Source organism: Chelmon rostratus, chromosome 8 (genome assembly GCF_017976325.1).
Source record: "Chelmon rostratus isolate fCheRos1 chromosome 8, fCheRos1.pri, whole genome shotgun sequence".
Lineage (NCBI taxonomy): Eukaryota > Metazoa > Chordata > Actinopteri > Chaetodontiformes > Chaetodontidae > Chelmon > Chelmon rostratus.
The window spans coordinates 5,346,048-5,364,370 of record NC_055665.1 but is presented as its reverse complement, the minus strand read 5'-3'; the positions used below and the strand labels follow the sequence as shown (position 1 = coordinate 5,364,370).

At 41.6% G+C, this 18,323-nt stretch overlaps 2 protein-coding genes across 2 annotated transcripts; one reads left to right on the top strand and one right to left on the bottom strand.

Annotated features, from left to right (window-relative positions):
• Positions 1-94: 94 nt before the first annotated feature.
• Positions 95-3,620, bottom strand: LOC121610979. Its single transcript, XM_041943326.1, has 5 exons — positions 3,542-3,620; positions 3,241-3,348; positions 3,015-3,152; positions 1,473-2,090; positions 95-1,037 (listed from the first exon to the last, which is right to left on the bottom strand). Exons 1-5 carry the CDS (start codon positions 3,612-3,614, stop codon positions 118-120), a joined length of 1,857 nt encoding a protein of 618 aa, XP_041799260.1. The 5' UTR covers positions 3,615-3,620; the 3' UTR covers positions 95-117.
• Positions 3,621-6,448: 2,828 nt separating this feature from the next.
• tap1 (transporter 1, ATP-binding cassette, sub-family B (MDR/TAP)) lies at positions 6,449-17,723 on the top strand. The gene is made up of 13 exons (XM_041942666.1): positions 6,449-6,794; positions 8,229-8,561; positions 9,001-9,229; positions 10,221-10,335; positions 10,782-10,912; positions 11,650-11,855; positions 12,555-12,752; positions 13,048-13,176; positions 13,308-13,502; positions 13,595-13,768; positions 15,370-15,529; positions 16,128-16,264; positions 16,352-17,723. The coding sequence occupies exons 2-13, from the start codon at positions 8,241-8,243 to the stop codon at positions 16,571-16,573; spliced, it is 2,217 nt and encodes a 738-aa protein (XP_041798600.1). The 5' UTR covers positions 6,449-6,794; positions 8,229-8,240; the 3' UTR covers positions 16,574-17,723.
• The last annotated feature ends 600 nt before the right edge of the window (positions 17,724-18,323 follow it).

The window sequence follows — 18,323 nt, the reverse complement described above, 5'->3', positions numbered from 1 at the left end:
GACCATGAAGTACAGTCATTTTGTCAAAGTCTTAGAATGAAATTTTCCACAATGTGTATTTGATCACGTTGTAAGTAATGGAGTAACACACAGTTTGTCCTTTCTGTCCTTGATACTCTACTGGTTACCCGCTTTCTCCGGCTGTGGCCCTGGCGCTCCTCTTTCCATGCAGTATTCCTCCCAAAGCTCATTAAACAAATTTCCAGTGGCGCCGAACGAACACCCTTGATCCTTCTTGGGGTCACACAATCCCAGATCCATCTTTTTAAAGACAGCGCAAAAAACCTGTCGAGAGAGCGGTGTCGTCATCTTCTCTAAGCAGTGGTTGTAGTAGTGCCTGTACACCTCGGACATGTTTGAGAAGACTGGCTCCAGATACAGCTTGGAGATGGACGTCCCGCAACAGTACGAGGGCACTTTGGGTAAACTCTCGAGGAACTCCTTCAGGACTATATGCTCTGAAGCCTTGCGGGACTTCCTCTGTGTTTGCTTCTTGCCGTTTTCCTCTGAATTGTCCTGCTTGGATGCATTTTGTGCCCAGTTCAGCACTGACCACTCTCCGATCCCCAAAGTGGAGAGGAACATCTTTTTGCAAACCTGTTTTCTGTCACTGTCCGCTATCAAATGATACCGCATCGAGACTGATCTTCTCGACTGAGTCCATGGTGCTCGGGTTCGTTCCACTGGGTCGCAGTCGACTAATCTGGCCACGTAGATCTTTCTCTGAGGCCAGTTCATACACTGCCAGAAACTAGTAAACAGTTCGTTCCTCATTTCTTCGCTGAAGTCAGCACAGAAGCGATTGGATGCCCTTTTGCAAGCGCTGGACGTGCATCTCGGTCCGATCGCCCTCTGAGCTTTAGTTACAGTCGCCCCGTCTTTCTTGCGTTTGCTGATGTACGGTTTGCCCTCCATCCTAAGTTGCTTTTGTCGATTTTGCTTCCATGTTAGCGGCTTGGCAACTCTGGATTTCTTTCTGGCTGGCCCCTCTGGTTCTGGTGGCCTGTTTTTGTCTTTGTCAGCGGCGTTCGCTTGCTCTGCAAAAACAGGAAAACGTCATTAACATGTATGAGGTATTGTTGTAATACAAGAAAGTGTTATGGCAAAAACTATGGCCTTTTGCTAAAAAATAACAGCACTGACTCCAGTACTGCAAAACTCTTGCCAAAGCCAGTCGGGAGAGGAGCAAAAACATCTTTTCCACAGAGAAAAGCCATCAGTGTAATCTAGCTGCCTCGCGAGGTAAGACATACACCTCAAGGAAATCAATTTACAATGATATAAATGCTCAGTCATCACATATGAGGAGCTTGAAACAGGAAATGTTTGGCATTTTTGCCTGATAAATGATTACTTGATTGTGATGTGTTGTGACAGTTGACTAATTGATAAATTAACGACTTGTTTCAGCCCGACTGAGTTTAGTACACAGCTGAAAAAGAGCAAAGCTCAAACAATAAAAAGCCACTCACCCTGTGCAACTTCCACAGTATTACTGCCTGCAGAAGAGGTGGAGTTCTGCTGAGGGCACTGAGGGACAATCTGTCTCTTTTCTAATTTGTTTTCATTTGATTCATGCATTTTTGTTGCTCCTTTCTGAGCCCAGTTCAGCACAGACCACTCTCCTATCCCCAGAGTGGACAGGAACATGTTTTTGCACACTTGTTTCCTCCTGCCATCCACCATCAGGTGATAACGCAGTGAAACTGATCTTCTCGACTGCGATCCCATTGCCCGAGATCTCTCCACGGGGTCGCAGTCAACTTGTCCTGCTACGTACTGTTTTCTCTGAGCCCAGTTCATGTGCTGCCAGAAGTCATCAAACACTTTCTTCCTGGCCTCGTCGTTGATGTCATTGCAAAGCCGGTTCGATGCCTTTTTGCAGGCATTCGAGGAGCACCTTGGTCCCACTGTTCTTGGCTGTTTTGTCACAATCTCTCCATCTTTTTTGCGTTTGCTCACGTACGCTTTCCCCTCCATCCTCAGCTGTTTCTGCTTGTTTTGCTTCCACTTTGATGGATCTGCGAGTTTGGCTTTGGGTTTTTTCCTGCCAGCCCCTGCCTCCAGATTAGTGCTTCCATTTTTAGCAGCTGCATTAAGGAATGTTGAAAAAGACAAACAAAATTGTATTAATTATCGGACATAATGGTCTTAAACACATAATCTTGGAATATCGTACAAAGAGTTATGCAGAAAGAAATGACATTCTTAGTTCTGGTTAAGAACTAAGAATGTACTGGAATAAGTCCAGTTTGCCTAAACTTTAACAGACTTGAATCAACAGACTAAAAATGGTGGGACTATTGTTTTAGGATTTTTTTTTTAACAATAAAACACTTTATGTTCATGTATATGATATTAGTCTGGATCCAAGCAAAGGATGCCCATTTTGAGATGAGCTTATAAAACATAAACTGCACAGACTGTGATAAATATATACTTATCACAGTAACTGGGATGTATACTGTATATGTATAATAACTGGAATATAAATACATATAGATGCTTGTTTTCGGTTGCATTGTAGTTGTCTGACAATGTCTCGCTTTCTTTTGATTGGAAGCGTAATTCATGTTCTCCAGATGTGCACAACAAAGTGTTTTATTGTTAAAAAATCATAAAACAATAGTCCCACCATTTTTAGTCTGTCGATCCATATTCAAACATGAATTACGCTTCCAATCAAAAGAAAGCGAGACATTGTCAGACAACTACAATGCGACCGAAAACAAGCATCTATATGTATTTATATTCCAGTTATTATACATATACAGTATATATCCCAGTTACTGTGATAAGTATATATTTATCACAGTCTGTGCAGTTTATGTTTTATAAGCTCATCTCAAAATGGGCATCCTTTGCTTGGATCCAGACTAATATCAGATACCTCAACATAGAGGGATTTATAGTCATGTCAATCTTTCACATCTGCAGACTCGAGACTCCTTATAAAATGTGGGTGTACTTGTTAAATCCACTGTAAAACAGGACTTCACCACACTGTCACTTACTGGTGTCGGCACTCGGAGGACCTGCGGTCTGTGAAGGAAACTGGGAAATCATCTGCGACTCTGCTGTCATTACTGAGTGGCACCTTTTCTTGGATGGTCCATCACATTTCCTGCTTGCATCTGTGATGTGCAGATGGTCTGGGATAAAACACACAGTGCACATGTTGTTGAGACAGTTCACTGCAGTGTCTCTTTAATAAGCCTGGCAGCCTCAGCTCATACACACCTGGTGGGATGTGGTGCAGCCCGAAAGCCTCAGTGACTGGGGGTCTGTGAGCAGGGGGGTCATTGGTGGGTTTGGGAAGGAGACCTATATCCTCCATTGCTGCAATGGCTAAAACAGCAGAAACAGGTTGTTGCTGGGTCAAGCACAACGATGGCAGGCTTTTAAAAAGTCAGACTCGGTGAGTAGCATTCAGCGTGTTTGACCATTCAGACCTTTAAACCAGCATAAAACACAGTTAATCTGCATTTAAACGGCAGACAACAAAGCCATGTGTCTAAACCCAGATGTTTGTGTTGCTTACGTAAGAAGTAGGCGTTGCAGGCCTGACATTCATCGAAAAGGTAAAGTGGAAACGGCTGCACTGGGGGCCACATGAAACATTTCGCTAACTTTACGTCTTGCTAATTCCTAGCAACTCTTCTCGCAGGCTAAACTACGGCAAAGAGCCTTTAAAATGACACGTATTTTCGGCTTGCTTACATAGTGTTATGCATTTGAAAACGTCTCGTAGACCCGTCGGTTCCATCCAGATCAGATCACGAGTTTCCCCGCTGCCGGCTGTTTACTCCATCGTGACTCGGGAACACATCATCTGTTAGCTCGGCTTTTATTTAGCTAAATATCGGATCTGAGGAGGTTCCCGCTGGCAGCTGCCATGTCTGAGCATGCGCACTGGCATTCATGGTAGACATCAAGTTTACGTTCTCTCATTCAGTAAAAGATAAAAAGATAGATTAATTAAGGAAGATAGAAAATAAATGAGTCATACAGCGGTGGAAGAAGCACTCAGATCCTGTGCTTAAATAAAAGTAAAGATTTAACACTGTGGACACTCAAGTGCTGCATTCAAAACCTTATTTAAGTAAAAGTATGTATTATCAGCAAAGTACAAGTACTAATTATGCAGTAAAATGTTCCCTGTTAATCTTGCATGTGATGTTTTTGGATTAATGTTACTGCTGCATTAATGTGTATGTTGCATTTTACTGCTGTATAATGTTTAAGGCTGGTTTGATCGTCAGAAATGCACCATATTCTGTAAGATTATCGCATGTCTGCAGCATTGCAGTCCTGTGAGAACCAAAAGTCAGCTTTCCATGGAGAAAAACAGCTTTCGGCCTTGTGTTTAAATAGTTCTTTTAGTTTAAGAAGTGGGAGAAGTTTGTCGACCCACGTGGGAACACTTCATCCTTCAATTACCAGAAACACTCACGTTCAAATTTGACAGGCAGGAAAGAAGCAAAAAGTTGTGCTTCACATGGTTGTATTAATCTTTTAGGAATTTCTCTAATCTTAAATAATTAATAATAAATAATTTGCCCTCTTTGGGCTTCAATGAACTAATAAAACCCTCTTAGTTAACAGAGGAAATCACCTTTTTGTGGAACTCCTAACAACTACCCCTTTTTTGTAAGAGGTCACAAGCCAGAAATGTTAGGTCTGTAGCAGTGCATTGTAAGCTTACCATATTCCAAATAACTAAGTGCGTTTACTCAGTACAAATCTGAGGTACTTGAGTGTTTTATTTCATGCTTTATACTTCTACACCACTGCATTTCAGAGGGCAATACTTAACTTTTTACTCTACTATAATCAATAGTGGATTACTGTTTTGAGTAAATAATAGTTGAAGTAGCTCCATGTCATCCAACCTCAACACTAAAATGCGATTTCCATATTAAGTTATCTGTAATAATAATATTGAGGCAGTGAGTCCAAGCCCCCATTGACGTTCTCTTTGAGCACTAAAAATAGGATTCACGAATAAAATAGAATTCCCTTTCACGATGAATCTGTCAAAAATGTATATTTTCGAAACACACATAAAAGAGAACATATTTTAAGTTTGAGTGATTTACAGGGACTTGCAAACAACATTTATAGCTTTACTCATCACATCCTTCCAACATGAAAGCAGGAGGAAGGAAGGAAGCTATCAGGGAGTTCAAAGTTTCTGCTGTGAGTTTCTTTCCCTCAGTTGTCTTAATGTGCCGCCACACAAGGCCAGGCCAACCAGACGTAGCAGGCAGCCATCCTGGGGCCACACACCGTCAGGGGCAGCAAAAGACTGGCGGTGTAGTGAGCCTGGGGCCAGAGGTCAACATAGAAATACTGGTTGGCTTCTGGGTCTGTGGGTTAAATAATGACGCTGCCTTGATAATAACACAGCATGTTCTGTATTTAATGTAAACTTTGAGGAAATAGGCCATTTTCACAGCAGACATTTTGACTTGTCATTGTTGGGAAAGCACAGGTGTTACTGATAATGTTGACAATGGCTCAGTTGTTGGGCTGAAACAAGTTGTTGATTTATCAAGCAAGCCATGACAATGTGACAGTTACCCAGCATGCACCATACCTGGACCCTGAAAGTGAATCAACTAAATGGATTTCAGCCATCATTTATTTCATTAGTTACACCTGTACTATCCCACTGTGGCATGTCAAAATGTTCATCACAGGGTCCAAACAGGAAATTTTTGCCCCAGTTCCCCCCAAAAGCTTACATAACTTCCATATGCTGAAACATGTGAAGTCTTTATTTAATTCCTGTTTGAGACCAGCCTACTAAAACTTATTACTGATTATAAACTGTCTTGATAAGTAATGGTTTGGCCCAGAAACCTTTAACAATGTTCATATTATATAAACAATAACAGAAAATGGAAATGAAAACTAGCCTTCTGTACAAGAGAATAAGATCACAGTCAAGGGGTCAATAAACATGATTTTTTTTATTTAAAGCTAAATAAAAATAGAAAGGTAAAAGGCATTTATTCTAACATTAATTGTGTATATAGTATTACACAGCAACAGAAATGGAGGATTGCTGTAAATAAACAGATTGGTTAAAACTGTTGGGATATCCATTAACAAAAGGTTTGTACTGTTCAGTTCAGATCTTTATTATCCCATCAGAGGTCATTCTTTTTGCAGCAAGGCAGCATAAAAATCATAAAATAGCTAAACACAATGAGACAAAAAGAGAAGAAAATTAATTGGAAATGCAACGGGACGGTATGTAACCTTTAACGGTTAAAGGAGTTAAAGGAGGTTGTTTATTTCCATGAATGAATGTGGTATTTACACATTATGACGATCATGTCCAGGACTGATGGAGCTGCTTTAACTGACAGTCTCCGCTTCTCGCCACATGATGTCGCTGTTGGACTGTTTTTAGATGACCCAGCGTCACACTTGCTGTATCATATCACCACCGTGTGCCTGCAACACATGACTGATCGTTGCTTTGGACAAAGGTGTGTGAAAGCAGGACTCGGGATATGTACAATAGTGCGGTAAAGAAAGTCTTTCTTGTATCTCGCTGGTCCTCGGCCCTCATTGTGGCAGACGTTAACGGTAGAAGGGACTTTCCGTTGGCAAAGAATCGAAGTTCGTAACTTTCGGTTTCAGTTTGACAGTCGATCGTCGGTGGACGTTTGATCAGGCCACCGGTTGTGAATTGTTAGATTTGACAGTTTCTTGTTTGTCGGGCATCATATCGGTGTCGTTTCACGAACATCAACGGAAAACTTGGCCCGCTGCAAGTAAATGTAAGTTGGATTTGAACGCATGTAATGACACTAGCTAAACTAAGCTAGCTTACTGTACCTAGTGTAGCATACATCCTGTGTTAGTACTCACAATAATGTACTTTTGTGTTTTTTGCTAATTTTTTCGTGTTTCTGTCGGTGTGTTTATCTCGGGGTTACTGTCCGGCTGTTTCACAGAAATGAGCCGATTAGTAGATGAAAACGAAAGTGATGCAGAATGCCATGAGCAACAAACTGAAAGTAAAGTCTCACCTTTATCAATGAAGGCGATCTAAGTAAGAATGATCGGCTAGTTTCTGCATGTTCTGTCTGTGCTCTTCAGTCGTGGAATGTAGATAAACCACATTTACTCAAGTAGCTGCCGTACTTCGGTACAAATTGGAGGTACTTGTACTTCTTATATATCATATGATGCACTGCTGTAGGTTAAACTACCCAACAATACATAAAGTAGTTGAAACAACATGCAACATGCACATTGATGCAGGTCTAATATTCATCCAAAAACATCCAAGTAGTAATAGTAAAACACTGACAGAGACCATTTTACTGCACAATCAGTACTTGTACTGTGCAGCATCCATGTACTTTATACTGCTACTCCATTACATCTCAGACACAAATATTATACTTGTCACTCCACCACATTTGTGTGACATCTTTAGTTATTAGTTGCTTTTCAGATGACAGTTTTTCATACCCTGTAGAGTTCTTTCCCTTTGAACACCTTACATATATTTTGCTCATTAAATGTAATGAAGTATTTTTACATTTCTGTATTGATACTTTTACTTAAAGATCTGCATAAATCTTCCACCACTACTGCAGAATCACTACTTGTACTTTATATACTTTTGCTGATAATACTTTTGTACATTTACTCAAGTGCTGCACAAATTCAAGGTCCTTGTTCTCTTTATTTTATACTTCTATTCCAGTACATCTCAGAGACGATTGAACTTTTTACTCCACTATATTTGTCTGACATCTTTATTCAGTTTTTTCCTTTTTTCTTGATGAAATATTGACTTTTGTTTTTCACAGGACTGCAACCCTACAAGCATATTGTGATTTTTTAGAATATGCATTGCTGTAGACTAAACTAGTATATAAAGTAGCTAAAATCAGCTTAGCCATTGTTGTTTACAGCAGTAAAATGAAAAATACACATTAATGCAGCAGTAATATTAATCCAAAAACATCAGATATAATAGCAAACAGAGACTATTTTACTGCACTATGAGTATGTTTACTTTAATGTTGTTTATAATACTTAAATACTTTTACCTAAGCAGGACTTTTACTTGTATTGGAGTAAAGGACCTGATAACTTCTTCCACCACTTGAGTTTTCTGTTTTGAAGGCTTCTGTTAGTCCCACTGATGAAGCCTGACTGTGTCGATCCTGACCCCCCCCTGTCACTTGCATTTGCAGAGCCTCTACATCATGCAGAAAATGAGCTACTTCTTCCCTCTGCTCTTCGTGTGCCTGGATTTGTGTGTGGTACGAGCCATCCACTTGGCCCAGCTCTCACCTCTCCTCCTCTCCCATCCCATCATCACCCTGTGGGGGGGAGGGTTGACCAGGGCTGTCGTCCTTGCCTTCCTTACCATCACCTACCCTGGAAGCCTGCCGTGGATGAGCAGCTTCAAGGGCCTGCAGAGCTTAGGGGTCCTTTGCTTCCACTTCCCGGTGTACACCACTCTTCTGTGGGTGCTGGGGCAGTCCACCGTAGAGGAACTGTGGGGGTGGCACTCCTGGGAGAGGGTGGGTGGCTGTGTTTTGCTGGCTTTTATGCTGCTGTGTTTGAAACCATGGTTAGCTGCAGGATGGACCACATTGAGCGAATGGCTGGCACTTTTCTTAGCACCTTTTTAGACACGTTAGTATGTTACAGGGGGGTGACAGACCAAGACCCCATGATGCGTTGTGGCTAGTTAATCTACAAGCTTTATAAGATAAATTAATGCGTTTCCGGTAAAAAGTCATTATTGTTAATACTGCAATGAAGCTGTTGAGCTCTGAATAGGAACAAGAGTGAAACCGAAAGCAAACCAGTCTGAAGAGAATGAAAAATCCCCCGTTACAGAGATCTTATCATTACTTTCATTCTAACATTTGTCTGAATCATCTGAAGCACTAAATGATTGTACTCATGTAATATTTTTCTGCTTGTGTGTGTTTAAAGCTGTCATTTGTCTGGCAGGTGATACAGGGTTATGCTGTGACGGTCGTGGCATGGCTGTACTGGAGCCGATACGCGTCGTCTCTCCTGCTCTCCTGGGGTCGATACATCTCGTCGCTGTTGACGTGGGCCCCGTCCGAGAAGCCCAAAGAGGACACAGGTGGCGCTCTGAAGAGACTGATCACTTACATGCTGCCGTTTTTCGGCCGCTTTGTTGTCGTGCTGTTTCTCGTGATTCTCTCTTCTTATGGTAAGTGACGCAACACTTTGGACCTAAGCACAAAGCTTTGGGCACATATCTTGGTAGTAGTGTAAAGTAGGTAGTGTTAAAGGATAACTTTCGTTTTTTACAACCTGGACCTTATTTCTAGCATTAAATACGACCATTTACTCACCCAGACAACTTTGGTGGCATTTGGAGTCGTTTTGAAGAAATTAGCCCCAGAGGAGCGGCGCGTATATCCATAAAATGCGAGTACTCGGGGCATCCATGCGCAGCCTCTATAAACGCATAATCTGCGGCGAAACTCGTTCATATTCCAATATTTTGTTATGATATGCTGGTGCTATTCCCCTCTGAGCCCGTGGTGGCATGTTATCAACATCCGGCGTCTCTAGACAACTACCTCTGACGTGGATGATGTCATTACCGAACGCCGCGCGCTGCGAGCAGCCAGTCACAACACGGCTGACTCTGCGGCGGTCGGCTACGAATACGCAATAACGAATCATAGCTGTGCCAAACTACAGCTAAACTAGCCGACCGCCAGCTCAGAGGGGAATAGCACCAGCATATCATAGCAAAATATTGGAATATGAACGAGTTTCGCCGCAGATTATGCGTTTATAGAGGCTGCGCATGGATGCCCCGAGTACTCGCATTATACGGATATACGCGCCGCTCCTCTGGGGCTAATTTCTTCAAAACGACTCCAAATGCCACCAAAGTTGTCTGGGTCTCTAAATGGTCGTATTTAATGCTACAAATAAGGTCCAGGTTGTAAAAAACGAAAGTTATCCTTTGATTGAAAGTAATCAGTTTAGAATCAAGTACAGGTAAATCAGGTGAGCTTGTGAAGCCGGGGAGGACAAGTAGAAAATACAGCTATCCAAGGCTAAGTAGTTGCTTCAGTCATAAACCGTCAACAGCCAGTCAGGTCTCCACTGATTCTGCTGAATCTTTAGGTCCGTTTTGCCTCCCAAACAGTCAGTATTATGACCACGTGAACTTCTGACCTCAGGTGAGATGGCTGTTCCTCAGTACACTGGTCGTGTGACTGACTGGATCAAAAATGAAGAAGCACCCGATGCATTCGTGGAGGCCATCACAGCCATGACGCTGATGACCGTCGCCAGGTAGATGCAGCTTTTGTAACAACACAGTTAAAGTATTAAAAGTTCTAAGTTTGTATCATACCTGATTTTATTAAGCTGCATCTTCTCTCTGTTTTTCATGAGGAAAGTTTCAGGTCATTATTTAGGAAAAGCAAATGTGTGATCTCTCTGACAAAACTGCTCTTAATTTCAAAAAGCGGTTTTGATGCTGGAGTCAGATTTAATTCAGCTGTTGTCACATGTTATCACACCCCAGCCTTGGGGGTACAATTTGTTTTTTTTTCTATTCCTCACATAGAATTACAATTTAAGGAGATATTAATCATAGAGGAGGATTTTAGATCATGATTTAATTTCAATATTTGTACATAAATGAAACTGTTGAACTATTGAAAGTATAGGTGTTAATGTAATAAGATTATTTTGGGTACTTTACACTGTGATGTGTCCTCTGTTGCATGTTCCAGTGCTGTGCTGGAGTTTATGTGCGACCTCGTGTACAACATCACCATGAGCCGCATACACACCTCAGTGCAGGGATTCGTCTTCCAGGCTGTGCTGAAACAGGAGATCGCTTTCTTTGACGCCACTTCGACAGGTAGGTTGTGTATACCGTCGCTCAAGAAACACTCAATGCATCAAGGACAAACATGTATAAGCCTTTGTGTTTCCAACGTGACCGCTTTAGAGCGTTATTTGGTGGTGTTAATAATCATTAAGGCAAAAGAACACCATTTCTGTTAATCAGCGTCACATTAGAATATAAACGTTTCATGCAGCTTGAACTTTGCTATGAAATGCCAAGTTGATTACCTCTGATCTGTCTGCTCAGATCATGGAAATGATATTTGGTAAATCTTCAGTGTATTAACAAACAAATTATGTGATAACGGATAATTTGGTGTTTCAAAGTCATCCTAGATTTCAGATTCTGGCAGCATTCAGAGGCTGCTGGTGTGAGCCTTCTGTATTTGCCAAGCAACGATGCAATAATAAAATCAATGATCACTTAAAGTTAAACAAAGCTCTCTCTCACTTGTGTGATTTTGGATGAATTCATCGGGAGGTTTTGGTCGTCTTTCTTCAGTGCTGCTTTGAGATTGGTGCGTTTTTTTCTATACTGTTGAATGTGTTTATTAATTACAATAAGCTGCACATGAATACATCGTAAACCTATTTTTCATTGTACTTATGGTACGCGCTGTTATGTTCATCAAGGCCATCTCCTGAGAGACGGAATTTGTGTGGGCTGCCGGAAATCCAGAGTATGCAGGATTTAAACAACATATTGAACACATAATTCCTTTGACGAGGCTAATGAACAACTCTTCTCAGGTGAACTGGTGTCCCGCATCACCACGGATACCAACGACATGAGCGAGGCGCTGAGCGAGAAGCTCAGTCTGCTGATGTGGTACACGGGACGTTTCGGCTTCCTCATGTTCTTCATGGTGAGCCAGTCGTGGAAGATGTCCCTGCTCACTTGCATGGGACTGCCCATCATCTGGGTCATACCTGAGTTCAGTGGACACTTCTACCAGGTAAAGAGGGGTTCCCTAAATGCCCCATATTCTTTAAAGCTGCCTCAGTCAATATTATTCTATGAATAATGGATGAAAACACTGTGCGTGATGTGAAAGCGGTTGCTTGAAGTGAAAAAACCTGCAGAGAATTATCACCTATTTTTGCTGCTCCCCTCAGCTCTACGGAGCATTTTGCATCTTTACACTCGTTGTTTTGGTTTTTACAGCCCAGAGCTTTACTGTCTGATGCTTTTTCACCGCTCTCATCAGCTTTATTTCCAGTCACAGCTGTTTTCAGTATATAAAAAAAAAAAGCTGTGATGAATGATCTGTACGTTATCTGCCCAGCTCCAAACTGCAGACAAAGTTAGCTGCTAGCTGCTGGACATAGGGGAGCATTCAGCAGTGATTATTGGATTTATATTTGTTAGCTGGACAGAAACATGACTGCTAACTGAATGCTAATGTCGTCAAGTCTGTGTTGTGCTTACAGCTTGTTGTGCTTCCCTCAAGTGGCCAAAAAAAATCAATGAATGCAGGTTTTAGGAAAAAACAACCCCCAGGCACTGGACGCTGTTTACAAAAACTACAGCTGTTGCACCTCTCAGACGTCATATGAAATATTTCCACTGGAGCAACGATCAGGATCGTGTCCATCAGTCATGTTTACACAATATCAAATTGTCAGTCACTGTTTTTGTTTGATCCATGTTACAGACGATTGCTAAAAAGGTTCAGGATTCACTGGCCAAGGCCAACCAGGTGGCGACAGAGACCTTCTCCAGCATGAAGACGGTGAGGAGCTTCGCCAACGAGGATGGTGAAACAGAGAGGTACAGACGGCGGCTGGATGAAACTTACGCCCTCAACAAGATGGAAGCAGCAGCCTACGCAGCCTCTACCTGCACTAACAGTGTGAGTTGAATGCTTATATAAAGTGTGTGATGATTTCTTGGCTTATGATTGTCTGTGAGGTTTATTCAAGAGAATATATAAAAAAAAGAGCTTTTTTGGATGTCTACTGCTTGAAAATGTTCCATTTTTAAATGTGGGTTGGGCAAGAGAGGGGCAAACAGAACCCCTAACATACCCCTGCTTATGACATAAATCCCTCCAAGCTGAGCATATTGGGAGAACTGAACCTGCATGTTCATGAAGTATTGGGGATACACATCCTTTAACGTGTAAACCATTGTTTATGTTCCCCCAGATGGCCACTCTGGCCCTGAAGGTGTGTATTCTGTACTATGGAGGGACTCTCGTGACCAGGGGGGCCGTTAGCAGCGGCGACCTGGTGTCATTCGTGCTCTATGAGCTACAGTTTGCCTCTGCCGTCGAGGTGAGCCGCGGACCAAGATAAAGTCAATAAGCTTGAATGAAATAATTATGTTCTTGCACTTGTTTTGTCATTTGAAGTTACGTATTTTAAGTGAAATTAAAAAGTGCCTCGTTCCACCACCCCTCTTCCAGGCTGTCATGCGTTATTACCCGGAGGTGAAGAAGGCGATCGGTGCCTCTGAGAAGATCTTTGAATATTTGGATCGCAAACCTCTAGTACCGCCAGAGGGAACTTTGGCCCCTGAAAATCTCGAGGGACACATTCAGTTCAAAAAAGTTACGTTTTCCTATTCTGGCAGGACAGACGAAAACAATCTTGTGCTCAAGGTATGTCTGTCGCCTGTGCATTTATTCACAATTCAAACGATTGTGTCGCGTACAACTCTTTACCAGTTCACCCAACTCCTTTCCTCTACCAGGACGTGTCTCTGGAGCTAAAGCCAGGCCAAATCACGGCCCTCGTGGGGCTTAACAGATCGGGGAAGTCCACCTGTGTCAAGCTGCTGGAGAGATTTTACCAGCCGCAGTCAGGGGAGATCCTACTGGACGGGAAACCGCTGCACAGCTACAAAGACCAGTTCCTGCATGACAAGGTGGTTGTCACAAGACATTTTTTCCATTTGGCATTTGAATCGTTTGAAGCCTAAAGGTAGCCTGATGAGTTAAGCACTACTAGAACTGTTTATGTGACTGCCTCCCCATTTTATTTGTACTGTGCACAGGGACGTTGGCAATGCTATACGTTTGACGTATACGTACGTACGTACGGTGAGAAACACTAAATGCGAAAATAATTTGTTTGTTTACAAGAAAAGGCCACAGGGCACCTTTAAAGGATAACTTTCGTTTTTTACAACCTGGACCTTATTTGTAGCATTAAATACGACCATTTAGACACCCAGACTACTTTGGTGGCATTTGGAGTCGTTTTGAAGAAATTAGCCCCAGAGGAGCAGCGCGTATATCCGTATAATGCGAGTACTCGGGGCATCCATGCGCAGCCTCTATAACGCATAATCTGCGGCGAAACTCGTTCATATTCCAATATTTTGCTATGATATGCTGGTGCTATTCCCCTCTGAGCCGGCGGTCGGCTAGTTTAGCTGTAGTTTGGCACAGCTGTGGTTCGTTATTGCGTATTCGTAGCCGACCGCCGCAGAGTCAGCCGTGTTGTGGCTGGCTGCTCGCAGCGCACGGCGTTTGGTAATGACATCATCCACGTCAGAGGTAGTTGCCTAGAGACTCCGGATGTTGATAACATGCCACCACGGGCTCAGAGGGGATATGAACGAGTTTCGCCGCAGATTATGCATTTATAGAGGCTGCGCATGGACGCCCCAAGTACTCGCATTATACGGATATACGCGCCGCTCCTCTGGGGCTAATTTCTTCAAAACGACTCCAAATGCCACCAAAGTTGTCTGGATGGGTAAATGGTCGTATTTAATGCTACAAATAAGGTCCAGGTTGTAAAATACGAAAGTTATCCTTTAAAGCTGCTTTAAGTGATTTTTGGCCACAAGGCAGCAGAACAGCTCAGAAACAAACAGAGCAAAGCCACAGTTTATGTCGCTGAGATCTATTCTTCATTCTGAAAAACAGCACATTTTAACTTTAAATCCTTTGTCACTATAAAACAACAACAGTAAAGACTGCAAGGAGCTTTTTAGCCTTTCGGGAGCTTCCTTTTGGGATTCCTGCGGTGGTTTGCAGAATTCTTTTAGCCAACCCTTTTTTTAACTGGGAATTTAGACATACACATTAAAAACTCATAATAAACCACAACTTGTGTGGGGGAGGTACTGACACTCTAAGGGATTTGTTAAGTCATTGTACCACAAAAGTGAACTAAAATACATCAGCGAATTCTGCAGCTGAGACCATGAAATGGAAATGACATTAAAGTGTCCCCGAGCTGTACAACAATGATGATATAATTTATATTCTAACTAATCACAGTAAATGGTAATTGAAAGTTTCTACTTAGATTCTTCCAAAATATCTCTTTAAGTTCACTCCTTTTCTGCTGTTTTATCCTTCGCCCAACATTTCTTTTGTATTATCACACACTGGCCGCTGTACTATTGTACGGGAACTTTTTGCCTGGTTTTATTCAGCTGCTGTCACTGTAAACCATTCTCCCAGTTTGCTGTGACAGTCACTGACGTTTCCTCTTCGTTCTGTTTGTTTATAGATTGCTGTGGTGAGCCAGGATTGTGTGCTGTTTGCACGCTCTGTGCGGGAGAACATCAAGTATGGCTACGAGCATGCCTCTGATGAGGAGATGTACAGGGCTGCCAAGCTGGCGAGTGCCCACGAGTTCATCATGGACCTGTCAGATGGATACAACACAGGTTAGACCCACAGACTCAGCATCTGTTAGAGCGAATCCTGAAGTGTGGCTCTTCACAGGCGTTCTAGTTACTCCCTTGGAAAAAATTGCAATTATTTTGATTTTAATTCTTAGATGTTTGCACAATTATATGTTTTTCCCTTCAGCCTGACCAGCGTATCAAAGATCTTTTTATGCCCTGAACATAATTATAGCTAGGAAGCTCACTGTCTCATTTTGGGCAAGTTTTAGGAAAAACTTAAAATTAATTAAATGCATTATTCATTTTCAATCATCCACCCATTTTCTGCCACTTATCCAGGCCCAGGTTGCTTTGATTTAATTGATTATATCATTTGGAATTATTGTTGCATTCCTCTTGGAAGTATTGAAATATGTGAAATAGTAGTAAATAACTGAAGGCCATATCGTCCGTACTGGTTTTCCATCATACTTTTATATAACGTCGAGAACCCTGCAGAAACCCTGCTGACAATAGTCTAGTGTTGTGACCAACAGCTTTTTGGCCTTGTGTTCTTGCCTGATGCAAAATACACTTCCTGCTTCCCAAATATGCACACAAACACAATAACAGTTCTGTACATCCATCTGTTGGACAGATGCCGGAGAAAAGGGAGGCCAGGTGTCTGGAGGCCAGAAGCAGCGCATTGCCATTGCCAGAGCTTTAATTAGACAGCCCAAAATCCTGATACTGGACAACGCCACCAGTGACTTGGACACTGAGAACGAATACCAGGTGGGACGTTCTTGAGGTTCTCAAATTTTGCTCATTGTTAACTCCTGTATTCCACATGTTACACCAAGTCTTGATTGTCCTCAACAGGTCCACCAAGCCTTGTTAAACCAAATCCACAACTGCTCCGTGCTGTTGATAGCCACCAACATGAGTGTTGTAGAAAAGGCCAATCATATAATTGTCCTCAACGACGGGATGGTGACGGAGGAAGGCAGTCACGATGAGCTGCTGAAGAAGAGCGGCCTTTATGCTGAACTGGTGAGAAAGCAGAATATGGGCTTTCACCGTCAAGAACAGGAGAGGAACTGATCATTCCTGAGGGCAACCAACGCCCACGTGGAGAGGCAGACGAGTCACTGGAAGGTTGCTGATAAAATGTCCAGACTTGAAGGATCAAAACTCCGGTAATACTTGAGCTTAATACATAGGATTTGATAAATTATAAATAAATAACCACTAGAGTTACGAGAGTTTATGCCCATTAAAAATATTTCACTTCTCCATGCACACACACAGTTGGTGAAATGTACTTGAAATCTGTATTTTAGAAGAGCGTCATTACTTATAATATAGTACATTTTCTGGAAAATGACCAAATTTGACAGAAATCAGCTCTCAAAAACAAGAAGAAAAATACAATAAATTGGCGAAATATTACTTAAAATAAGGGAAATTATCTGCCAACAGAACAGGAAAATATCACTTACCAATATTTTAAAATAAGTACAAATATCTATTCTCAAAGAACCCAGAGTGAAAGTATTGCGACCAGACTACAAACAAATACATTTGTTTGGATACAAATAAATTCTGACTTTGATAAAGCAGATACAGAAATACAAAACGTATTTGTCAGTGTTGATTAAACAGCTTTGTGCAGTTTTAAGCAGAACCAGTAATAACATCTAAGCAATAAGTCATAATATTATAATAATGAAGGTTGAAGGAAGTGAAATGCTCTAACATTAAACCTGCCTGCTAAGATCTATCTTTTCAGACACAAAGCAAGCATATGTTGCCTTGATTTAAGATATCACATCTTACTTAGATTTAGCTTTTTTCAGTCAATCAGCAAAAATCAAGTCCTGTTCACTGATTGCAACATTGCCAATAATGGTCTAATACAAATTCTAATATAAACTGTCCCGGAGGTGTTTAGCATCTTATCGCCCAACCCTAGTTTGTACTGGACAGATCCCATATGCCAACGAGTGTCAATGGGAATCAACTTGAAGAGATTTTTATGATGATAACCATATTGCTTCATACACTTTGCAGATGTTGATGTAAAAGGTTTTGGGTATTTCATATTGTAATATTTAAGATTGTTTCTAAATGTTCTTTTTGTACATATTTTTCATATTTGTCTTTGTTTTTATGGCACCGTACACTGTATTGATGATACTTTATTGTGTTTTAACCTGTCAATCCTCCTCAGAGTTTCAACAATAAATCTTTTCATTTTAATACTGTCTCCGGTTTTTGACATTTGCTTTACAGCAGCAAAGCTTTTAGGTTCAATCCAGAAAAACAGTGTTTGTGTGTATGTTTAAAGTTGTTTTTCTGCCCAGCACACCTACACTGGAAGAGGCAATTTCGAGTTCTGTCACATCACTTTTTACATCTCTTTGATTTTGCTTGTATTTAAAGAGGCACGTCACAAATTTCTACATGTGAAGTTCAGGAAAAACAATCCTAAAATCTAGTACATGGCTCTGGAGGGAACTTTCCAAAGTCTGCATATTGGGGTTATCTCAGTTTGGTCTCTTAATTTTTAACAGAAATCTTGAGCTATGCACCAAAAGTGTGGGGTTTGATAGAGGTAGGCATTTGCTGGAAGACAACCAAGATGCTGGGGATTTGAATACAAGATATCTGAACCTTTGCTGCTTATATTTTGACCATTTTTATTAAAAACTGAACCTTGTGAGTCCTACAGTTGATGGGAAATGCAGTAATAAAGCACTGGAGTACCCTAAATGTTGTGTCATGCATGAAACAGAGGGACTAAAGTTCATTATACTCTGACAAAGGGTCTTTCTTGGTAGTCAGTCCCAGC